This window comes from Bos taurus, chromosome 17 (genome assembly GCF_002263795.3).
Source record: "Bos taurus isolate L1 Dominette 01449 registration number 42190680 breed Hereford chromosome 17, ARS-UCD2.0, whole genome shotgun sequence".
In the NCBI taxonomy this organism is placed as follows: domain Eukaryota; kingdom Metazoa; phylum Chordata; class Mammalia; order Artiodactyla; family Bovidae; genus Bos; species Bos taurus.
The window spans coordinates 4,815,681-4,838,690 of record NC_037344.1 but is presented as its reverse complement, the minus strand read 5'-3'; the positions used below and the strand labels follow the sequence as shown (position 1 = coordinate 4,838,690).

The window sequence follows — 23,010 nt, the reverse complement described above, 5'->3', positions numbered from 1 at the left end:
CAGAACCCGCCTGCCAGTGCAGGAGACATAAAGCGACGCAGGTTTGATCCTTGGTTAGGAATATCCCCTGGAGGAGGGCATGGCAACCCACTCCAGTATTCTTGCCTGCAGAATCCCATGGACAGAGGAGCCTCTCGGGGCAATCCATCGGGTCGCAGAGTCAGACATGACTGAAGCAGCTTAGCATGCACACGCTCATACTGTTCTCCATAGTGGCTGCACCAGCGTACAGTCTGCCAGCAGTGTAGGAGGCTTCTCTTTGCTTTATGCCCTCTCCAGCACTTGTTTGTATACTTTTCGGTGATGGCCATTCTGACTGGTGTGAGGTGTAGTTTTGATTTGCATTTCTCTAGTAATTAGCAATGTTTAGCATCTTTTCATGGAGAAGGAAATGGCAGCCCACTCCAGTGTTCTTGCCTGGAGAATCCCAGGGACAGGGGAGCCTGGTGGGCTGCCATCTCGGGGGTCACACAGAGTCGGACAAGACTGGAGCGACTTAGCAGCAGCAGCAGCATCTTTTCATGTGCATGTTAGCCATCTGTATGTCTTCTTTGGAAATATGTCTACTTAAGTGTCTCCCCATTTTTTGATTGGGTTGGTTGGTTGGTTGGTTATTGAGTTGTATGAGCTATTTGTATAGTTTGGAGATTAAGTCCTTATCAGTCACATCATTTGCCAATATTTTCTCCCAGTTCATAGGTTGTCTTTTCCTTTTGTTTGTGGTTTCTTTTGCTGTGTGAAAGCTTTTGATTAGGTCCCATTTGTTTCTTTTTGCTTTTGTTTCTTTTGCCTTGGGAGACTGACCTAAAAAATCGTCTGTACAATTTATGGCAGAAAATGTTTGCCTGTGTTTTCTTCTAGGAGTGTCATGGTGTCGTGTTTTATATTTTAAGTCTTTAAGCCAGGGGTCGCAGCTTCCAGACTGAAGACCAGTAGTACCTCTTGTCAGATCAGTGTCCTTAGACTAGAGATAAAGTGCACGATGAATGTAATGTGCTTGAATCACTCCCAAGCCATCCCCTCAGCCTGGGCCATGGAGAAACTGTCTTCCATGAAGTTAGTCCCTGGTTCCAAAAAGGTTGGCGACCACTGCTTTAAGCCATTTTGAGTTTATTTTTGTGTATGGTGTGAGGGTGTGTTTTAACTTCATTGATTTACATGAGGCTGTCCAGCTGTCCCAGTACCATTTGCTGAAGAGACTGTCTTTTCCCTGTTGTGTATTTTTGCCTCCTTTGTTAAAGATTAATTGACTGTAGGTGTATGGGTTTGTTTCTGGGCTCTTAGTTCTGTTCCATTGATCCATGTATCTGTTTTTCCCCCCCCCCAATCCCACACTGTTTTGATTATTGTGACTTTGTGGTGTTGTCTGAAGTCTGGAAAGGTTATGCCTCCAGCTTTGTTTTTTTCCTTAGGATTGCTCTGGCAATTCTGGTTCAATATAATTTTAGGATTATTTGTTCTACTTCTCTGAAAGATGTCGTAGGTAATTTGATAAAGTGATTATGTATTAGACCAATAAGTTCTGCTATTATAAGAAGCAGTATGTAGCATCAGGCTATTTACAGGGTTTTTCAGCCTTAAGACATATTTTGCTATAAGGTTTTTATTGTGGGACATTATCCTGTGCATTGTAGGACCTTTAGCAACATTCCTGCCCTGTATCTTCAAGATGCCAGTTGCACGCCATCCCCGGCTATAACATTCAGAAATGTCCTTAGAGGGGGGGATGGGTACTAAAATTGACCCCAGTTAATAACTATGGAGTTATCAGGATCAGTAATAACATCCATATTTTCTGGCAGCTGATGCTGTTTGCAATAGCAGGCTTAGTCCGTGTCTTGAAGCTCCTGATTCCCAGACATCCTAGTTCAATTCTGCAGCCTCCCACAGCCAGGAGTAGCAGGTCCTAGATGCAGCTGTCTCTGGGGCTCTGGTATTAGCAAAAGGCAGCACTAAGGGTGTGATTGGAAGCTGATGCTTCAGTCTTGAATTGTTGAAAGTGAAGGGTCAGATTAAGACAAATGCCACTCTAACTGTGTAGGACGATACGGAAATAGAGAGAACAGCAGTACAAGTGGTCAGCATCAAGGAAACAGTACGTTTGACTCATAAATGTCTGAAAGCATATATATTGGCATGACCCATTGGCATATATATTGGCTGGCATGACATTGATGTGTTTCACTTGCCTTTGAGAGACTCTGTGATGTTGAGGCTAAAAATAAGGCCTCTCAAAGCCAATGTGCCAGATTTGAATCCCATTTCATCACTTGGTAGCTGCATGTCATTGAGAGATTTCTTATCTGTCTTCTTACCTGTAAAACAGATATAATAATGGTACCTAAGTTTGAGTGTTTTGTGGGTTTTGAAGGAGATAATGCACATTGAGCAATTAGAATTAAATCGGTTAATATGTGAAAAACACATAGAACAGTAGCTGACACACAGTCAGTACTCACTGTTTTCATTGTAGGGCTCCATTTGCAAGAGGATACATTATTTAAATTATTTTAATCCTTTAATGGACCTAGTCCTCAGTTTTCTTATCGGTTAAATTGGGAAAATCTTATTCCCCTCATGGGCTTCCCTTGTGGCTCAGAGAGTAAAGAATCCGCCTGCAGTGCAGGAGACCTGGGTTCAATCCCTGGGTCAGGAAGACCTCCTGGAGAAGGAAATGGCTACTGACTCCAGTGTTCTTGCCTGTAGAACAGAGGCTTAGAGGACTGCAGTCCACGGGGTCACAGAGTCGGTCACGACTGAGCAACTAACATTAACTCCTCACAGGGCAGTTGTAAACGTTAAAGGAAATATTTCAGGTAATAAGCTTGTTAGCGTGGCACCTGGCATATATTGATAGAAGGCAGTTAATAAAGGTCAGCATTCAGTTATTACTGGCAAATTAAGGAACCGTGAAGCTATCAAACAGGTTTCATAGGTAATTCATTCACTAGCATTCTGAAAGGTTTCTAGAGCATTTCATAGTTATTATTGTTACTCAAAAGCACTCACAAGGATATCGTAAGACTTTTTTCCATTTATCCACTTCCTGTAATTCAGCTTTCAGTGTCTTATGTTGCAAGCAGATGAAACCAATTCCAGGTCACTTACATAGAAAAGACATTCACTAAGAGGATCTGAGGTAACTTACAAGGAAGTTGGAAACCAGAATCCAGGTTCCCTATCGGGGAGTATGCCCCAGATCCCGGTTCAGCACGGTTTCAGCGCGGGCACTGTGCTGCCGGGGCTTGGCAGCTGGCACTGCCAGGACTCTGGGTACTGGCTGTGGTAACTGGCGCTGCCCCCATGTAGTGGCAGCTTGGTCCCACCGCGGTTACTGCTGCCCTCAGTGAGTTTTTATCACTCCTCTTGTTGTCGCTAGTTTCTGATCTCAGGTCTGGGCTGAGCCTTCATAGAACCTAGGTCTCGTGGCAGCTGCCCCAGAGCTTGGGAAACAAACAATAATAACGTAACTTCTGTAGAGCTTGTTATATGCCAGACACTCTTCTAAATACTTTATATTTCATTTTATCCTTACAGCAGCTAAGGTAGGTACTAATACCATTTTACTGATGAGGAAAGAGAATTGTAGGAACTTTGAGGCTTTTAGGAAGTTTACGTAATATGTGGAGGAGCTAGGGATTAAACTCAAGTAATCTGGCTGCAAATATTTGCTTTTGATTATCAGGTATTTTGAGCTTTTATATAAGAAGCAGGTTCTGCCTTTCCCCAGCCTTATGTAGAGGCCTTCCCCAATATTAGAAGGGGACTGTGACGGGGGAGCCAGAAGAATGAGATATAGACTCAGTACTTGGCTAAAGTCTGACTTGGCAAACCAGTCATTGCCTCTGTTGCTGTTTTAAAAGCTCCAGGATGAGGGACACTGAATCTGAGGATCAGAGGGATTTTTTTTTTTTTAATGCTCTGCCATTTTTTATTCACTTAGAGGAGAATACTTGTAAGGTTTCAGACTCTGGATCAAATAGGGAATATGTGTCTATAAATAACACTTAGAATTGTGTGACGTTTTTATAGTGAGAGAGTATTGGCCTAGTTTATTTTTGTCATGAAGACCAGTTTTGGAAAATTGGTAAACTTTATTTGCTGCTGGGTCGTAGAGCTGCAAGTCAGTCCTTGCTCGTAGGTGGGCACTGTATTCAGGACCATGCGCCTGCCACCACCAGACTGGTGTGGGCTCCCTAGGGGTAGATTTGGGGCTTTCAGGAAAAGCAGATCCTCTGCCATTAGAGGTGGTAGAATGGAATTTCACCCTGTAAAAAGCTGACTTTATTGAGGTAAATTTTGCATATGATAAAACGTGTTCATTTAAAATGTACAGTTGGATGAATTTTGCCAAGTATATACATTTGGGAAACCATAACCTCAGTGAAGACGCAGACAAAGCTGCTTGTGCACTTTTGCAGTCGGCTGGCCTGTGTCTACCCTGCTCCTCAGGCGAGAGCTGGTCTGTTGTGATAAATTGGTTTTGTGTGCTCTGTGCGTGTGCTCAGTTGTTCAGTCATGTCCGACTCTTTGTGACTCTGTGGACTGTAGCCCTCCAGGCTCTGCTATCCGTGGGATTTTCCAGGCAAAAATACTGGAGTGGGTTGCCTTTTCCTTCTCTAGGGGATCTTCCCAGCCCCAAGATTGAACCCCCATCTCTTGTATCTCCTACGCTGGCAGGTGGATTCTTTACCACTGGGCCACCGGGGAAGCCCTTTTTCATCTACAAAAATGAGAGTTTTGTGTTCTACAGTTCTGGTATGTATTCTTTTTGTGTCTGGATTTTTGGCTCAGAATATTGAGATTAAACAACAGTTATTGTATACATCAGTAATTCACTCCTTTTTATTGCTGAGGAATATTCCATTATAAGTATAAACTATAATTTGTTTATCCATTAACCTGTTGATGGACATTTTTTCTTCTCATTTTGGGCTCTTATAAGTAAGCCTGCTATGAATATACGTATACAAGTCTCTGTGGGACGTTTGTTTTTATTTTTCTGGTAAATGCTTAGGTGTAGAATGACTGAGTCGTATGATCAAGTGTATGTTTAATTTCATAAGAAATTGCTAAGTGAAGTGGTTTTTTTACATTTCCTCCAGCAGTGTATTGGAGAAGGAAATGGCAACCCACTCCATTATTCTTGCCTGGAGAATCCTATGGACAGAGGAGCCCGGCAGACTGCAGTCCATGGGGTCGTAAGGAGTCGGACACAGCTTAGCAACTAAACCACCAGCAGAGTATGCAAGTTCCGGTTACTACTCTCTAACCAGTACTTGGTATTGTCAGCCTTTTTGAACTTCAGCTGTTGTATTGGGTGTATGCTTGTGTCTTCTTGTGGCTTTAAATTGCATTTCCTTGATGATTAGTAATGTTAAACATCTTCCATGCACTTACCATTATTTGTTTTCTTTAGTGAGGTGCCTGTTAAAGTTTTGTCCATGTTTTATTTGGGTTGTTTTTCTAATTGAATTTTATTTATTAAAATAAGACATATATATATATATTTTAAATGTGGCTTCCCTTATGGCTCAGTGGTAAAGAATCTGCCTGCCAATGCAGGAGACTCAGGTTCAATCCCTGGGTCGGGAAGATCTCCTGAACAAGGAAATGGCAACCCACTCCAGTAGTCTTGCCTGGGAAATCCCGTGAACAGAGGAGCCTGGTGGGCTACAGTCCATGGGGTCGCAAAAGAATCCAACAGGACTGAGCGACTAAACAACAGTTTATTTTGAATAGCAGTTGTTTGTCAGATACATATCTTACATCTGTTTTCTCCCAGTCTGTAGCTCGTCTTTTCATCTTTTAAATGGTGTCATTTTGAAAAGAAATTTTTAATTTTGATGAAGTCCAAATTATCAGTGTTTCTCTTATTGTTTATGTTTTCCATTTCCTAAGAAAATATTTGCCTACTCCAAAGCCATTGTGAAGTCTACTGATAAACTCATCAAAGGCATTCTTCATTTCTGTTATAAGTGATTTTTATCTCTAGCATTTCTTCTTGGTTCTTTCTTAGTATTTCTACATCTCTGTTTATGTCGTCCAGCTGTTCATGCATGCTGTCTGCTTTATCCATTACAGCCATCTCAGCCACCGGGAAGCCCGTATTACTCATAGTTGTTTTAAATTCCTGGTCTGCTAATTCCAACATCCGTGCCATTTCTGATTGTGGTGTTTGCTTTGTGACTTCAGGTTGTGTTTTTTGCCTTTTGTAGACCTTATAATTTTTACTTGTTAATCAGACATGATGTATCAGGTGAAAGGACCTGCTGTAAATGTGGGCATAAAGTGTAGGAGGAGGGGAGCGTTGTATATCCTGTGACTAGGTGTCAGTCTTTCAGGGAACCTGTGCCTCTGGACTGTGATGTTCTCGAGTGTTTCTCAGTTTTTCTCTCCTCTCCTCAGGTGGCACAGGATAGCTGGAATGTGCTGGCTGTGGCCGTTTCCCAAGCAGGCTAGGCTCTGGTTTCTCCTGAGGGTAAGCCTTGTTAAGAACAGGGTTCTTAGGGACCTCCCTGGTGGTGCCGTGGATAAGAATTCTCCTGCCTGTGCATGGGACTTGGGTTCAGTCCCCGGTGGGAAGATTGCACATGCTGTGTGGAGCAGCTCAGCCGGTGAGCCACACTGCTGAAGCCACATGCCCTAGAGCCTGTGTTCCAGAAGAGAGAAGCCAAGAATGGACTGCTTAGTGTATTTCACAGTGGTTCCAGTTCTCACCACTTGCTGGGAGGATGAGGGAGTTTTTCTGTGATATTTACTGGGGTAACCTGGTCCCACTCTTGAAAGCCACACTAAATATTGTGGGTCCTTGCTTTTGACTGGGTTCCTCTGGAGTCTTTAACTCTCAAGAGTTGTCCACGCTGAGCCTCCAGCAACTCATTGATTACAGCTCAGATTTTCCTACCACAGCATTGGTTACTGAGGTGGTTTCCACCGGTTTTTGTCCTTGTAAGCCATGACTCTTTGCATTTGCCTCTCTCCAGTTTTGGGAGTAACAGTGTGCCCTGTGTCCTCCCCTCTTTTATGAATCCGAGAAGACTTACTGCTTTTTTAGTGTGTTCAGCGTACTTGTTAGAATGAGATGGTGATTTCCAAGCTCCTTACATGCAGAAATGAAAGCAGAAGTTCCCCACCCCAAGATAACTACATGCCTACCATCATCATACCTTATTGGTTTTCTTTTTGAATCGAATTATATAGTAGATACTCTTTGGGTCTGGCTTCGGTGGCTCAACATGGTCTGTAAGAATTTTTTGTTTTTAATAGCAGTAGTTCTAGTTTATTGCTGTGTAGTGTTGTGTTCCATTGTTTGATTATACTACAGTTTCTTTATCTATTCTACTGTTGATGGACATTTGAGTTTCCAGTTTTAAGCTATATTATGGATAAAGCTGCTGTGAATAGTCTCGTACTTGTTTTATGATGGACAGATGCACTATATTTCATGGGTATGTTTCCTAGGAGTAGAGTTTCTGGGTTGTAGAATAGGCATATGTTTAATAGTATTGCCAGAAAGTTTTCAAGTGATTTTACCACATTTTGCTTGCACCAGCAATGTATGAGAACCCACATACTTGCTAACACTTAATTTTGTCAGTCTTTCTACATTTGGCCATTCTAATGGGTGTTAGTAGTATTCTGATCTGTAGTCTTAATCTGCATGACAAATTTAAATGAATGACAGGGCGGTCCCGGTGACTCAGATGGTAAAGAATCCGCCTGAAATGTGGAAGACCCGGGTTCTTTTCCTGCTTCAGAAAGACCCCCTGGAGAAAGGAATTGCTTCCCACTCCAGTATTTTTGCATGGAGAATTCCATGGACAGAGGGGCCTGGTGGGCTACAGTCCACGGAGTCCCAAAGAGTCAGACACAAATGATTGTGGATCTTTCCTAATACTGAAATTCTGTGTTTGCTTAGAGTCTAGTGCATGCTTACAGCAGTAGTTCTCCTTAGCTACACTTTAGAATCCCCTGGGGAACTTTTAAAACTTGAAGCTCCCCAGGTGATTCTAGGATGCAGAGAGTGTTGAGAGCATTCTGAATGAAACATTCTGTGCCTCTCGGGACTTTGCTGTGCCCTTCGGTGAGTGACATGTTTGTCTTTCTCGTTGCCCAGCCAAAAATTGGGTAGGGAGCAGGGAGAAGGCCTGGGTTACCCTACATTTCTCCCCTACTCTTGATCCCCCACAATCTAGTCACTCTGTAAGGCTCTTATTTTACCTCCTAAAGAATTCTCAAAAAAGAATTCACCTTTTTCAATTCCCACAGCCTTAATTTAGATCTTTATTATTTCTTACTCACACTGTAAAATGCTTCCTAAATGGTTTTTCTACTTCTAGTCTTTCCTTCTTTCCCTTCAGTCGAACTTCCTTCAGGCTGTTCACTAAAATAAATTGATCAGATTTTTCTACTTCTTTCTTCATATCTCTTTTAGAAGTTCACAGTTCTTGGTCTAGCATTTATAAAGTCCATCATGATAGTCTCCTATATACTTTATTAGCCTCCTACATACTTTACTAGCCTCCTTGTCATTTTTATTTTTAAAACCTAATTTTGATAAAATTTCATACAGAAAAATTAAACTCTTTACCCAGATTCACCATTGTTTTGTCCCATTTACTTTAACATTTTCTCTTTAAATGCAGAGTTTCTTCTCTTTTGAACCATTTGAGAGTGGTTTGCAGACATTATGTCCATTTGTTCCTAAGAACAAGGACTTTATCTTATATAATCTAAGTACTTTAATCAAAATCAGAAAATTATTAAGGAAATTGACATAGTACTATTATTTAATCCACAGTTCCAATATATCCTTTACAGCTATTTTTTTCCTGTTTTGTGATCCAGTCTATAATATATGTTGTATCTAGCTGTCTTTTCTCTTGTCTTCTTTTATCTGCAACAGTTCATCTACTTTTTCATGAACTTAAGCTTTATCAAGTATAGGAGCCAGGTTTTCTACTATCTATCATCTGTTTCCATGATTTTTGGTCTTTATTATTTCCTTCCTACATCTTACTTTTAGTTTAATTTGCTCATTTTCTGTTTTCTTAAGATGCAATCTTAGATTGTTGGTTTAAGATCTTCTATTCAGATGTAAGCATTTAAAGCTATAGATTGCTTCCTTAGGTGCATCCCGCAAATACCGCTGTGGTGCATTTTCATTTTTCTTTGTTTTTTTCCCCTTCCCCTGCATTTTCATTTTCATTTAGTTAAAAAATATTTTCTTTCTCTTGTGATTTCTTTGTTTTCATATTAATGTTTTAGATATGTTGTTTCGTTTCCAAATTTGGGGGAGGTCCCTGCATATCTTGTGTGAGTTGATTGTAATTAAATTTCTCTGTGGTCATAGAACATTCTTTATATGGTTTCAGTCTTTTAAAATTTATTGAGTTATGTTTTATGGCCTAAAATATGATCTGTTTTGCTGAACACAGCATGTTCATATGAAAATAATATATATTCTGCCATTATTGTTTCCTATTCTGTAAGTATCAGAGTGGTTGATGGTGTTCAGATCTTCTGTGTTTATGCTGGTTTCCTTTGTCTACTTCTGTCAGTTGCTCTAAGAGTGATGGTAAAATCTCCAACTATGTGGAGTTCTGTTTCTGCTTTTAATTCTGTCGTTTGTTTCATTTATTTTGAAGCTCTCTTATTGCAACCAACAGAACACATTTGTGATTGTTTTGTATTCCTAAGGAATTGATCATTTTATCATTATGAAATATCAGAGCGATACTACCCTCTTTATCTCTGGTAATACTTTTTAAAAAACTATTTTATCAGATATTATTAATAATAAAACTGTGCCAACTTTCTTCGGAGAAGGCAATGGCAACCCACTCCAGTTCTCTTGCCTGGAAAATCCCATGGGCAGAGGAGCCTTCTGGGCTGCAGTCCATGGGGTCGTGAATTAGTCGGACACGACTGAGCAACTTCCTTTCACTTTTCACTTTCATGCATTGGAGAAGGAAATGGCAACCTGCTCCAGTGTTCTTGCCTGGAGAATCCCAGGGATGGGGGAGCCTGGTGGGCTGCCGTCTGTGGGGTCGCACAGAGTCGGACATGACTGAAGCGACTTAGCAGCAGCAGCCAACTTTCTTATGCCTACTCTTTGTATGGTGTATCTTTGTTCATCTATTTATTTTCAATCTGTAATATTTATGCCTTTGTCTTTAAAGTGCATCTCTTGTAGACAGAATATAGTAGGGTCATTAAAAATATGTATATACACACATATATTCAGGGACTTCCCGGTGGTCCAGCGATTGGAGCTCTGTGCTTTCACTGCCCGCGGTCTGGGTTCAGTCTCGGTCAGGGAAATAAGATCCTGCGAGCCACATGACAGGGCTTGCGGTAATGATTATAGTGCATATATTAAACTTTTCATATTTCACTTATAACTAATAATGTACTGCTTTTCTCTTAAAACAGAAATTTCATAACCTTTTAGGTCTGTGTTTCCCTTTTGTTGTTGTTCAGTCCGTAAGTCATGTGACCCCATGGACTGCAGCACGCCAGGCTTCCCTGTCCCTCACCATCTCCCAGAGTTTGCCCAAGTTCATTTCCATTGAATCGATGCCATCCAACCATCTTACCCTCTGTTGCCCTCTTCTCCTGCCTTCAATCTTTCCCAACATCAGGGTCTTTTCCAATGAGTTAGTATTTCCCTTACCTCCCTTCTTGTTCTTTGATATACTTGTTTTATATATGTTACATCTGTATACATTGTAAACCACAGAAATGATATTATCAACATTTGCTTTAAGCAGTTATATGGTTTATAAAGAAATTGAGATGAATCGGTAAAAACAAAATGGTTTTTGCATTTACCCAGGTAATTACCATTTCATTTCTTTCTCATTCTTTTCCGAACATTCATTTTTTTCTGTCTGGTTTTATTTCCCTTCAGCAGAAGAATTTCGTTTAGCATTTTGCATAGTTCAGGTCTGCTGGTGATGAATTCTCTTAGTTTTATTTGAAAATACCCTTAGTACCCTCTGTAATTCCTAATGTTTTCCCTGGATATAGAGTTCTAAGTGGACAGCGTTCTTTTTACCAGTGTTCTGCTCTCTTCTGGCATTTACAGTTTTTGATGAGAAATCAGCCATTTGTTGGAACTTTGTTTCTGATAGTAATATTTTTTTTCTCTTGCTGCCTTTGAGGTTACCTCTTTATCTTTAAATAGTTTGACTGTGATGTACTTGGTGTTTATTCTGCGTGTTGTTCATTAAATATGTTGCATCTATAAATTTTTGTCTTTCATCAGATTTGGAAAAAATTGGGCCATTTGTTCTCCAAATACGTTTTCTGTATCCTTTTCTTCTAGCATTTTACTTACACATAAGTTGGAATATTTAATACTGTCTTATGGTTCCATGAAGCTTTTCTTTTAGTCTTTGTTTTTGCTCTACTCTCTACCTTGGATAATTTATATTTATTTAATTTTGTTTTACTTACTGTTTTGTATGTCATCTTCATTTGGCTAGGTCCATCTAGTGATTTTTTTCTTTGAAAAATTATGGTTTTCAATTCTATAATAGAATCCATTTGCTTCATTTTTACTGTGCTGAGAGAATTCTTATTTTTTTCACTGAGACTTTTGATTCACTGAAAATGTTTCACTTATTTGCAGTCACTGTAGCTTCGTTTGAATCTGTATCATTTCCAATCTCTGCTTCATATCAGAGCCAGACTAAATTATTTTTCTAAAAAAAAAATAATAATAAATAATTTTTCTTTTCTCCTGGGAATCCTGTGCCTTTTTCTTGGTTCATTACATATCTGGTAATTTGGGGTTGTATCCTGAACATTTTGAACATTGAGATGCAAAGATTGGAGATTGTTTTATTCTTTTCCAGTGAGTGTTACTTCCTTTGTCTCGGTTGCTAATTTTCTTGGCTGGGCTTGCATTACAGACTCAGTTTCTTGTCTGTGCAGGTACATTGAGGGGTTAGAGATCCCCTTTCTGGACCTTTCTTTTTCAGTATTACCCCCTTCCTTTTACTTTTGTCAGCTTAACTTTTCCCCAGCTGAAAAGGACTAGTTTTCCACTGGATGCCCTGACAGCTACTGGGTGCACAGCATGGATAGGATTTAGTTTTTGTCTACAAGCCAAAGAGATGGAACCTTCCTCGCATAGCTCCCTGTCTCCCCTTCTCCATGCACTTTCCACTAGCTTCTCTTTGCTCTCCAGTGCCTTCAAATAATTGCTTTTTAAATTGTGTTCAGCTTTTGCAGTTGTTTTCTGTGCAGGGTTGGGGAGGTTTAGTATAGTTCCAGAAACAAAAACCTGCCTTCTTTTTTACCTGTTCTTGGAAGCCGCCTGTTGTGGGTTTTCCTCCTACCCTGCTTGCCGTCCCTTGTAAGTTTCCTTTGCTAGTTCCTCCCCTGTCCAAATATTGAAGTGTCCTAGCGCTCAGTCTGCAGAGCTCTCCTGTCTGCATTGACTTTCTAGATCGAAAGTCAAGCCAGATCTGTGCATGTGTGTTCAGTCCTCAGCTGTGTCCGACTCTGTGACCATATGGACTGTAGCCTCCAGGTTCCTCTGTCTGTGGGATTCTTCAGGCAAGAACACTGGAGTGGGTTGCCATTTCCTCCTTCAAGGGATCTTCCCAACTCAGGGATCAAACCCATGTCTCCTGTGGCTCCTGCATGATTCTTTACCATGAGCCACGTGGGGGTCCTGAATCCATGCCTAGTTATTTATGTATTTTCTTTGGCTGCTTTGGTCTACAGCATCAGAGTTGACAGCAAAGTTGAGTAGTTGTATAGGCTCACAAAAGCCTATAGTGTTTGCCATTTGCCCCTTTATAGAAAATGCTCACTGACCCCTGATCTAGGTAATCTTATGTAGTCCAGAAATTTAAATGCCGTCTACAACACCAGTGACTTACAAATTTCTTATCCCCAGCTTCAAGCTTGCTTCTGGACTTCAAGCTCATATACCCAAAAGCCTAGTACCCTTATCTGTACAAACCTTAATATATCCTGATCTAAACTCTGGCTGTTTTTTCTGTCTTGTGCTCCACCCTGAGTCTTGCCTAGTTGTGTTAACAGCAATTCCACTTTAACAGCTGCTCAGGCCAGAAACCTTTGTAGTTGTCCTTGACCTCTGTTTTTCCCATCTCTTACATCTGTCTGTAAGGAATTCCAGTTTCTACCTTCAGAATATGTCTAGAATCTAACCATCTCTTACCTCCTCAGCCACTGTCACCCCACTCCCAAGCTACCATTATCTCTTGCCTAGATTATCCCATAAGATTATTCTCCCTGCTTCTGCCTTTTGCTCACTTATAGTTTAGTGCATCACAGCAGGAAAAGAGTGATCCTTAAATGTAAGTCAGATCATTTCACTCTAAAGTTCAAACCCTCTGGTGGTTCCCATTGCACCAAGAATAAACTCCGGAATTCTCGCCAGTGCCTTTGCCGCCTGCATGTTCCTGCTGCCTCTCACGTGTTCCTGCTGCCTCGCTGACGTTTCTTCTGTTCTCCCTGGCCCGCAAACTGTCTCCTGCTCCTGGAGAAGCTGGGCCTGTCCCCACCTCCCATCTCTGTGTTTACTGTTTCCTCGGCCTGGGGCTCTGCACTCCCTCACTCTACTGTGTCTTACAGAAAGATGATGCCTCTTTTAAGTTTTTCCCTGACCACTTTGTTTAAAACAGCACATTCACGAACAAATATGTTTATGTACATGCCCATTAGCATTTAGGACTGCATAATGTGTGTATTTATTTGTTTGTTTTCCCCAGCTAGGATATAAACTCTTTGAGGGTAGGAAGTTTTCTCTGTTTGGTTCACCACTCTGTCCTAAGTATCTGACATCCTGCCCAGCGCATCAGAGAGCTCGATAAATCAGTTGAATCAATGAATGTATGAATGAACAATCACCATTCTAGCTAAATTGCTTTACTTGGGTTTCTGGAATATATTAGATTCTATTCTGCTCCTCTTATTCTTTCTATTTAGAATCTCTCCTTTACTGCGTCCCCATCTGTCATTCTACAAGATTCACCTTAAGTATCCACCTATGATTAAGTTTTCCCTCTGAGTGCTTACCGTATTAAGTGCTTCCCTCAGGTGCTCACAACACTGTATTGTAATTACTTTTTGCCAGTACTTCTAGTTCTTAGAAGCCTAAGGTCAGAGTTCTGTTTCTGTTTTATCCCATGCATATTGCATAGAAGATAGCAAGTACCTGGTGAATCACCAGGTGTTATTAGGAGGGAGAAAGTAAGAGCATATCTTAGAAGTTTTGGAAGAGTGGTAACTATTTAGATAGCAAAATCTTAGTCTTTCTGGTTGGATTAGAGATCAGGTGTCTAGTTAGTATCTGTGGTGGTTTAGTCACTCAGTCGTATCTGACTCTTACAACCCCATGGACTATAGCCTGCCAGGCTCCTCTGTCCATGGGATTCTCCAGGCAAGAATACTGGAGTGGGTTGCCATTTCCTTCTCCAGGGGATCTTCCCCACCCAGGGATCGAACCCAGGCCTCCTGCATTGCAGGCAGATTCTTTACTAACTGAGCTATGAGGTTAGTATCTGTGTATCTCTTATTTGCAAGAAGTAGAGACTTAACTCCAGTAGCCTCAGATAATCTGGATATATTGTAAGGATGTAGTAGCAGTGAAGAAAATAGGGATCTCAAAAGTATCCAAGATGCTCAGACCCTTCCATGGAAAAGGGAAAGTCTCTTTAATAAATGGTGCTGGGAAAACTGGATATCAACAGGCAAGGTGGACCCTGTCTTATACCACACACAAAGTCAGCCCCAAAATGTATCAGAGACCTAAGAGTAAGACCTGTAACTGTAAAACTGAGAAGAAATGCTTATGGTAGTAAATTTGGCACAGATTTCCTGAACATGACATCAAAAGCACTAGCAACAAAAGCAAAAATAGACAAATTGAACTACATCTAAACTAAAACCTTCTTTATAGGAAATAATTTTTATATATCAAAATGTTTATACACAATCAACAGAGTAAAAAGGTAGCCTACAGAATTGAGAGAAAATTTACAAATTACACATCTTTTGAGGTTAATATCCAGAATATGTAAAAAACTCCTAGAAGTCAACAAGTAAAACACAAATAACCCAATTAAAATATGGACTAAAGACTTGAATAGACATTTCTTCAAAGATGATACATAAATCGCCAACAAGCAAATGGAAAAGTGTTCAACATCACTAATCATTCAGTTTAGTCGCTCAGTCATGTCCAACTCTTTGTGACCCCATGAACCGCAGCATGCCAGGCCTCCCTGTCCATCACCAACTCCCGGAGTCCACCCAAACCCATGTCCATTGAGTCAGTGATGCCATCCAACCATCTCATCCTCTGTCGTCCCCTTCTCCTCCTGCCCTCAATCTTTCCCAGCATCGGGGTCTTTTCAAATGAGTCAGCTCTTCGCATCAGGTGGCCAAAGTATTGGAGTTGCAGCTTCAACATCAGTCCTACCAATAAACACCCAGGACTGATCTCCTTTAGGATGGACTGGTTGGATCTCCTTGCAGTCCAAGGGACTCTCAAGAGTCTTCTCCAACACCACAGTTCAGAAGCATCAATTCTTCAACGCTCAACTTTCTTCACAGTCCAACTCTCACATCCATACATGACTACTGGAAAAACCATAGCCTTGACTAGATGGACCTTTGTTGGCAAAGTAATGTCTCTGCTTTTTAATATGCTCTCTGCTGCTGCTAAGTCGCTTCAGTCGTGTGCAACTCTGTGCAACCCCATAGACGGCAGCCCCCCAGGCTCCCCCATCCCTGGGATTCTCCAGGCAAGAACACTGGAGTGGGTTGCCATTTCTGTCTAGATTGGTGATAACTTTCCTTCCAAGAAGTAAGCATCTTTTAATTTCATGGCTGCAGTCACCATCTGCAGTGATTTTGGAGCCCAGAAAAATAAAGTCAGCCACTGCTTCCACCATCTCCCCATCTATTCTCCATGAAGTGATGGGACCGGATGCCATGATCTTCGTTTTCTGAATGTTGAGCTTTAAGCCAGCTCTTTCACTCTCCACTTTGACTTTCATCAAGAGGCTTTTTATTTCCTCTTCACTTTCTGCCATAAGGGTGGTGTCATCTGCATATCTGAGGTTATTGATATTTCTCCCGGCAATCTTGATTCCAGCTTGTGTTTCTTCCAGTCCAGCATTTCTCATGATGTACTCTGCATATAAGTTAAATAAGCAGGGTGACAATATACAGCCTTGACGGACTCCTTTTCCTATTTGGAACCAGTCTGTTGTTCCATGTCCAATTCTAACTGTTGCTTCCTGACCTGCATACAGATTTCTCAAGAGGCAGGTCAGGTGGTCTGGTATTCCCATCTCTTTCAGAATTTTCCATAGTTTCTTGTGATCCACACAGTCAAAGGCTTTGTCATAGTCAATAAAGCAGAAATAGATGGAACTCTCTTGCTTTTTCTGGAACGCTCTTGCTTTTCCATGATCCGGCGGCTGTTGGCAATATGATCTCTGGTTCCTCTGCCTTTTCTAAAACAAGCTTGAACATCTAATCATTAGGGAAATACAAATCAGAACCACAATGAGGTATCTCCTCACACTTGTTAGGATGGTTACTATTTTAAAAATGTAAATAACAATTATTGGTGAGGATGTGAAGAAACTAGAGCCTTTATGCATTGTTGGTAAGAATATAAAATAGCGAAATCGTTAATAGAAAATAATATAGTGTTTCCTAAAAAAATTAAAGATAAACTTGTTACCAGAAGAGTTTGGGGTCTGGCTGCTTGCCACTGAAAAGCCAATAAACAGGCTAGGTTGGTGAAAAGGAAAGTTTGCTTTAATTCAGATGCTGGCAACTGGCTGGGAGGATGGACATCTGTCCAAAGGCTGACTCCCAACTACTGGCAATCAGTGGGGCGAGAGCTTTTATAGACAGAAGTGAGGGGAGGGGGACTACGTGCAGAAGCAACGCAGTCATCTCTGGCACTCATCCTCAAATCGGTCACCAGTGGTCTGACCAGTGTCATCTTGATTGTTTTAGGTACAGTTAATCTTCAGTTCCAAGGTCCATTTGTTCTCATTTCTTTGAGGCCAGTTCTCAGAATTGTGGCAGCTTACGTGATGAGTACAGTCTGGTCATCATATAGCTAGCTTCTTTCACCGGGGATTTCAGTATCTATAAGACAGCTCACATGGTATGGCTCAGGATATCATCTATAGTCCTTGAGAAGGAACGAAGAGTCCTTGACTGTGCTTAATGACTCCATTATTATTATTTTTCTCCTTTGACTGTTTTCCTTTGTTTCTGCATTTCTCGTTTCTCTGATTAAGCTTATTCTTCAACTGAAGTTTTCCACAGACAAAGTCAGGCAAAGGACGTGGGACAGCGGGGGCAAGGACCATAGGGTCTTGCTGTGTTTTTGAATTACCATATGGCCTAGCAGTCCCACTTTGGGGTATGTTTCCGAAAGAATTGAAAGCAAGATCTTGAAGAGATACATCCACACCCATGTTCATACAGCAGTAGCAGCACTCTTTGTAATAGCCGAGAAATGGAAGCAACCTAAATGTCCACCAGTGAACTGAATAAATGTGGTATATACATGCAGTGGACATCAGCTTGAGGAAACTGTAAGATAAATGGTGGAGGACACGGAAGCCTGGTGTGCTGCAGTCCATGGGCTTGCAAAGAGACAGACACGACTTAGCAACTTAACAACAGTATATGCAGCTGATTATTAGTCAGCCTTAAAGAGAAAGGAAATTTTGACACATGTCCAATATGGATGAATCTTGAGGACATCATGTAAAGAAGTAAGCCAGTCACAAAAAGTCAAATACTATATGACTGCATTGATGTGAGGTATCTAGAGCAATCAAGCTCATAGAAACAGAAAGTAAAGTGATGTACCAAGGGTTGTAGGGGAGTTGGAGGACGATGGAAATGAAGTCATTGTTTAATGGGTATAAAGTTTCAGTTCTGCAACATGGAAAAATTCTGGAGATTGATTACACAGCAGTGTAAATATATGTAACCCTGATGAACTATACATTTAGAAATGGTTAAAAGGGTAAATTTTATGTTATGTGTTTTTTACCCCAATAAAAAAGAATATAAAAGCAAGGTTTATTATTATTATAAGGTCATAATTTAGAAACAAAAGATCTAGACACAGATAACACTTTGTCAGCAAACTTTCACAAGTTTGCTAACACTTGTCAAGTCGAGTTTGTGAATTTTTAAGCTGTGACTTCTCATCAGTATAATTCTACTCTTTGCTCTTATTGCGCTTTCGTCTTCCCAGTACCCTAGTTGGTTGATTCACTTAGTGTCCCCAGTTCAGACCTTCAGAAAGAGTTTGATTGGCTCAGGAAATTCCTCTTTTCTGTATTGGCAATAATTTTCTAACCAGGCCCTATTGTCAGACCTGTGAATTGCAAGGCCTTGTGTCAAGGATTCTTCTTTGGCTCAATCAGTGGCCACCTCTTAACTGGGGACTGTGAAAGAGGGAGTTTCTCTTATTAGAGATCAGTGAACGTCTGTAAATACATGCATTCAGTTCAGTTCAGTCGCTCCATTGTGTCCGACTCTTTGCGACCCCATGGACTTCAGCACGCCAGGCTTCATACATGCATAAAGGTAGCCAGATATAATTTAAATAAGACATTTCAAATCCTTTTAAAGTAGATACTACTTTAGAATAATCATAAGGAAGATACAGTGGATGCTATGATGAGGGACTCAGTTACCTGCTTTAGGACTAGGGCCCTCCTTCCAGGAGTGGTGCCTGCTGAGGGCTCATAGCTGAGTCTCTCCAGGAATTGCCTCTGCGAAAGAGAGCTGCATTGTCCACAATTATACTCCTATCTAGTGGATAGCTTGCATCTAACAATCGGGTATGGATGTGGGGGCTCAAAGGCCTGGTCGGGTATGGATGTGGGGGCTCAAAGGCCTGGTCCCGTTGCCTTAATTTGGAACAGCTTAAAGAGCCTCAGCTTCAGTGCTCCGTGTAGGATGGGCCGAGCCTTATGACATAACCTCTCTGCAGCTCTGTCGGGGCTTCCTGCCCTCCCTCATGCTCGTGGAGGACTCTGCAATAAGCCTCATGCGTTCAGAGACTTCCCCAGAATCCAGTCTAAAGCAGAGGAATGTTTTGTTTTCCCGCCTTCAACTTTTTGAAATCTTCTCTCTGAAATTTCTTTTTTTCAATTTTCAAGGCTTACATGAGATGTTCAGTTTATTAATTCCGTCACTAGTTCCGAGCCTGTGGTATGATAGACTCTGAAATATGGCATTTTTTAAGCCAGTATTTTTTTTTAAGATATTCTAAGAATGCAAGGAAATAACTAAGTTTTCTGAGAAATGTTTTTTTTTTTTTTTTGTGATCTCATAAAGTATCAATAGCATTCACACTGTATATCCCCTTGTAATATTTTACAATGATTTTTATTTAACTTTACAATTATTTTAAAATGTTTCTTCATATAGAAAATATATACTTTGTTTAGGAGGATCGAAACAACAAATTTTCACGAAGAATATACTGAAAAACAACAAATGAAAATATTTATACCAAAATACCAAAAATGATTCAACTATTAAAACTATCCTGTTAGACTCTACTCAGCAGTTTGCACAGGGGTCCTTTGGTGTTGCTCTACTGAATAATGACTAGACAGATACAAAGAGAACTGATTTAAAGTTAAAAAATAAATTTCAGAAATGATTCTCCCTGCCCAAATACTGCAGTAGGAAATGCAATTACAACATATATCTCTTCCAGAACAAAAAAAGTCTTTGTATAAAATAACTTTGGTACATAATTGGCACAAAGTCAAAATCTCCTACAAAATAAATTCAGGTATCCTCAAGAATGAAATCGAAAAGTATTGGTCCAAAGTAAGATACTTGTACGAGGTAAATGCAAGTAAGCTATTTGCTATCCCTCATGCGATAAATTATTGTCCTAAGGTGCAAATCTCATGACTCTGAGAAATGTTTTAAGTGGTATTAATAGGATTTGACATTATTATGAAAGTTCTTTTTTCATTGGCATAACCAATTAGGATTTCAGTTTGACATTTTAGTCTTTTGTTAAAACTATCACCAAGTAATTAAAGTACACTGATTTTGAGGTACTTGATAATTCACTTTTTTTTTTTGGTTTTGTTACTTCAGACGTTTCCCGTTAGTTTGTCTTCCCGCAGTGATATTCATAAGAAGTAACGAACATATGGCTCCATGGTCCATGGGTGGGACAGAGGAGTGAGTGTGGAGCTTAAGTGTATAATGATCAGTCTAACACCTTCATAACTGTGAATCAGACTTTTAATGTAACTCATATCCTTTTTACTTAGTAGTAAGCATTTGTTAAGAACCTCTTGCTTGTCAGACCCTGGGCCAATCTGATGATACAGTGATGGCTCTGACGGTCTCTGTCCTCAGGGACCTGACCTGAGGGAATGTATTAATTTGCCTAGATCTGTATCCTGTTGCCCTGGGGCTACAGAGATAGTCTATTCAGTTTGTGTCAGACATTAGAAACATTATTATGTATTCACACAAAATTTGTCATGGTAAAGAAAGAGGTTTGTATAAGAAGTGTAATTAATCTAAAAGAGGATCTAAATGTTGAAAGCAGAACATTTCTAGAGCTGCCAAGAAATAGAACTCTGGCCTAGGGAGACCCTAGGATTTATGTAATCTATAGCTATTCCAGAAGTTTTAGAGGATCCTCAAGAAAAAGGGATGGATACTTACCTGTCCTAGGTGTTTACTAAAGAGTCCAGTCAGTCTCCCACACGAAACCAGTGGTTCTTTCCCTAGAGCAGTGACTGCCTTACTTGTTTTTATATTCTGTGGCATCTTGTAGAGTGCCTTGCACATAACAAGTTTCAGTAAGTGTTGCTTAAATCTGTCTGTCTGTGCTAGTGTACTAAGTTGCTTCGGTTGGGTCTGACTCTTGTGACCCCATGGCCTGTAGCCCACCAGGCTCCTCTGTCGATGGGATTCTCCAGACAAGAGTACTGGAGTGGGTTGCCATCCCCTTCTCCAGGGGATCTTCCTGAGCCAGGGATCAAATTCAGGTGTCCCGCATGGCAGGCACACTCGTTATCCTCTGAGCTTCCAGGGAAGCCCATTTTCAGTAGTACTATGACATTATTTTCATTAAAAAAATTTTTGTGTCATTTGCCCCCAGGCATCTACAATAAGGTACCTACAATAAGATCAAGAAATCTAACTGGAATGCAGTTTTAAAAGCCAGATGTGTTTTTATTATATTGGTATCATGTTTATTATACAAGGATTAGGTAGGCTATAATGGTGGCTTTTATGTGCTATAAACATGAATATAGTCTTTTGAATATTTGCCTTTTGTGATTTGGTGTTACTTATGACTGTTTCTTTCCTCATTTTTTTAGGAGTCTACCATGGCTCAAGAATCTCCAAAAAATTCAGCAGCAGAAATTCCAGTGACTAGTAATGGGGAAGTTGATGACTCTCATGAACATGGCTTTAATAGGGTAAGAACACTTCTGTCTCTCAATACAAAGACTCATGATAAGCCCTTCAGTGCTGAGATGAAAGTAATAGAGTTTATTCATAATATAGGAATATGTTCTTAGATTGACTGTATTCTGGAATCTAATATTATTATGGAGGGATGACTAGGTGGGTCACGTTAGTAATTTGTCCAGAATAAGCTTCTGGCCAGTAAAGCATTTAGGCTTTGATGTTACTATCTGTAATTTTATTGTATAATCAGAGCAAGAGTGTCTCTAATGATTTTGGCATATAACTTTATTAAAAAACTACTTCATTCTACTTGTAATAAGAAAAAATATTAACTATAGGTTATCCTTTAAAACGCTGGTCTCTTTTCTTAGTACATAATTCCCAAGTAGGTGCCTCTTCATTTTGCTGTTTACTTTCTAGAGTGACATATTTGACTCAGTGGAAAATGAAACTTGGGATCTGTTTAATTTTGATCTGCCTCTCATTTGAAATTGAAATGTAATGCATTTAAATGGAAACACCACGGGTTTAGAGATAATGTGGGTTCAAATTTCAGCTATGTCTTTCCTAGTACCTTGAGCAGAGATTTACTTATTTTAATCTCTCTAAATGAGAATTTTATTTTTGTGGTGATGTTAATGTTAAATGATATTAAAATAAGTAATATGCCTAATAAAGTCCTAGAAATGAGAGTGATGTTAATTATTTCTGGAGATATTTCCGTTAAACATTCGTTTTTGACACGTGTGTGTCAAACACTTGACACGTGTACAAGGTTAAATAACTTTAAAAATACAGTTTTCATATTCATGAAAAAGTAATGGTTGAAAGATACTTGAATTATTTTACAGCTTAAAAAAATTGGACTCTTTTACTTCATATGTTTGAGAATAAAGTTCTTTAGTTTAACAGAAGATAATATTTTACTTTTAATTTTTAAAATTTTAATTATTTTTTAAAATACTTATTTTTGGCTGCATTGGGTCTCCACTGCAGCACATGGGCTTCTCTCTGGTTGTGGCACGGGGCTCTGTAGTTGTGGCCTGGGGCGCTGTAGTTGTGGCACGGGGCGCTGTAGTGGTGGCACGGGGAGCTGTAGTTGTGGCACGGGGAGCTGTAGTTGTGGCCTGGGGCTCTGTAGTTGTGGCCTGGGGCGCTGTAGTTGTGGCACGGGGCGCTGTAGTGGTGGCACGGGGCGCTGTAGTTGTGGCATGGGGCACTGTAGTTGTGGCACGGGGAGCTGTAGTTGTGGCCTGGGGCTCTGTAGTTGTGGCCTGGGGCGCTGTAGTTGTGGCACGGGGCACTGTAGTGGTGGCACGGGGCGGTGTAGTGGTGGCACGGGGTGCTGTAGTTGTGGCCTGGGGCGCTGTAGTTGTGGCACGGGGCGCTGTAGTTGTGGCCTGGGGCGCTGTAGTGTGGCACGGGGAGCTGTAGTTGTGGCCTGGGGCGCTGTAGTTGTGGCCTGGGGCGCTGTAGTGTGGCACGGGGCGCTGTAGTTGCGGCATGGGGCAC

The 23,010-nt window shown here is 40.7% G+C and overlaps 1 protein-coding gene across 10 annotated transcripts in view; it reads left to right on the top strand.

Annotated features, from left to right (window-relative positions):
• Positions 1-23,010, top strand: part of ARFIP1 (ADP ribosylation factor interacting protein 1) — a 157,547-nt gene that overhangs the window by 48,874 nt on the left and 85,663 nt on the right. For 6 of the 10 annotated variants that reach the window (NM_001083650.1, XM_024977110.2, XM_024977104.2 and 3 more), the window contains 1 exon segment: positions 21,405-21,506. In NM_001083650.1, coding sequence (NP_001077119.1) covers positions 21,414-21,506 — 93 coding nt within the window. In that variant the 5' untranslated portion in view covers positions 21,405-21,413. 10 annotated transcript variants of the gene reach the window in all.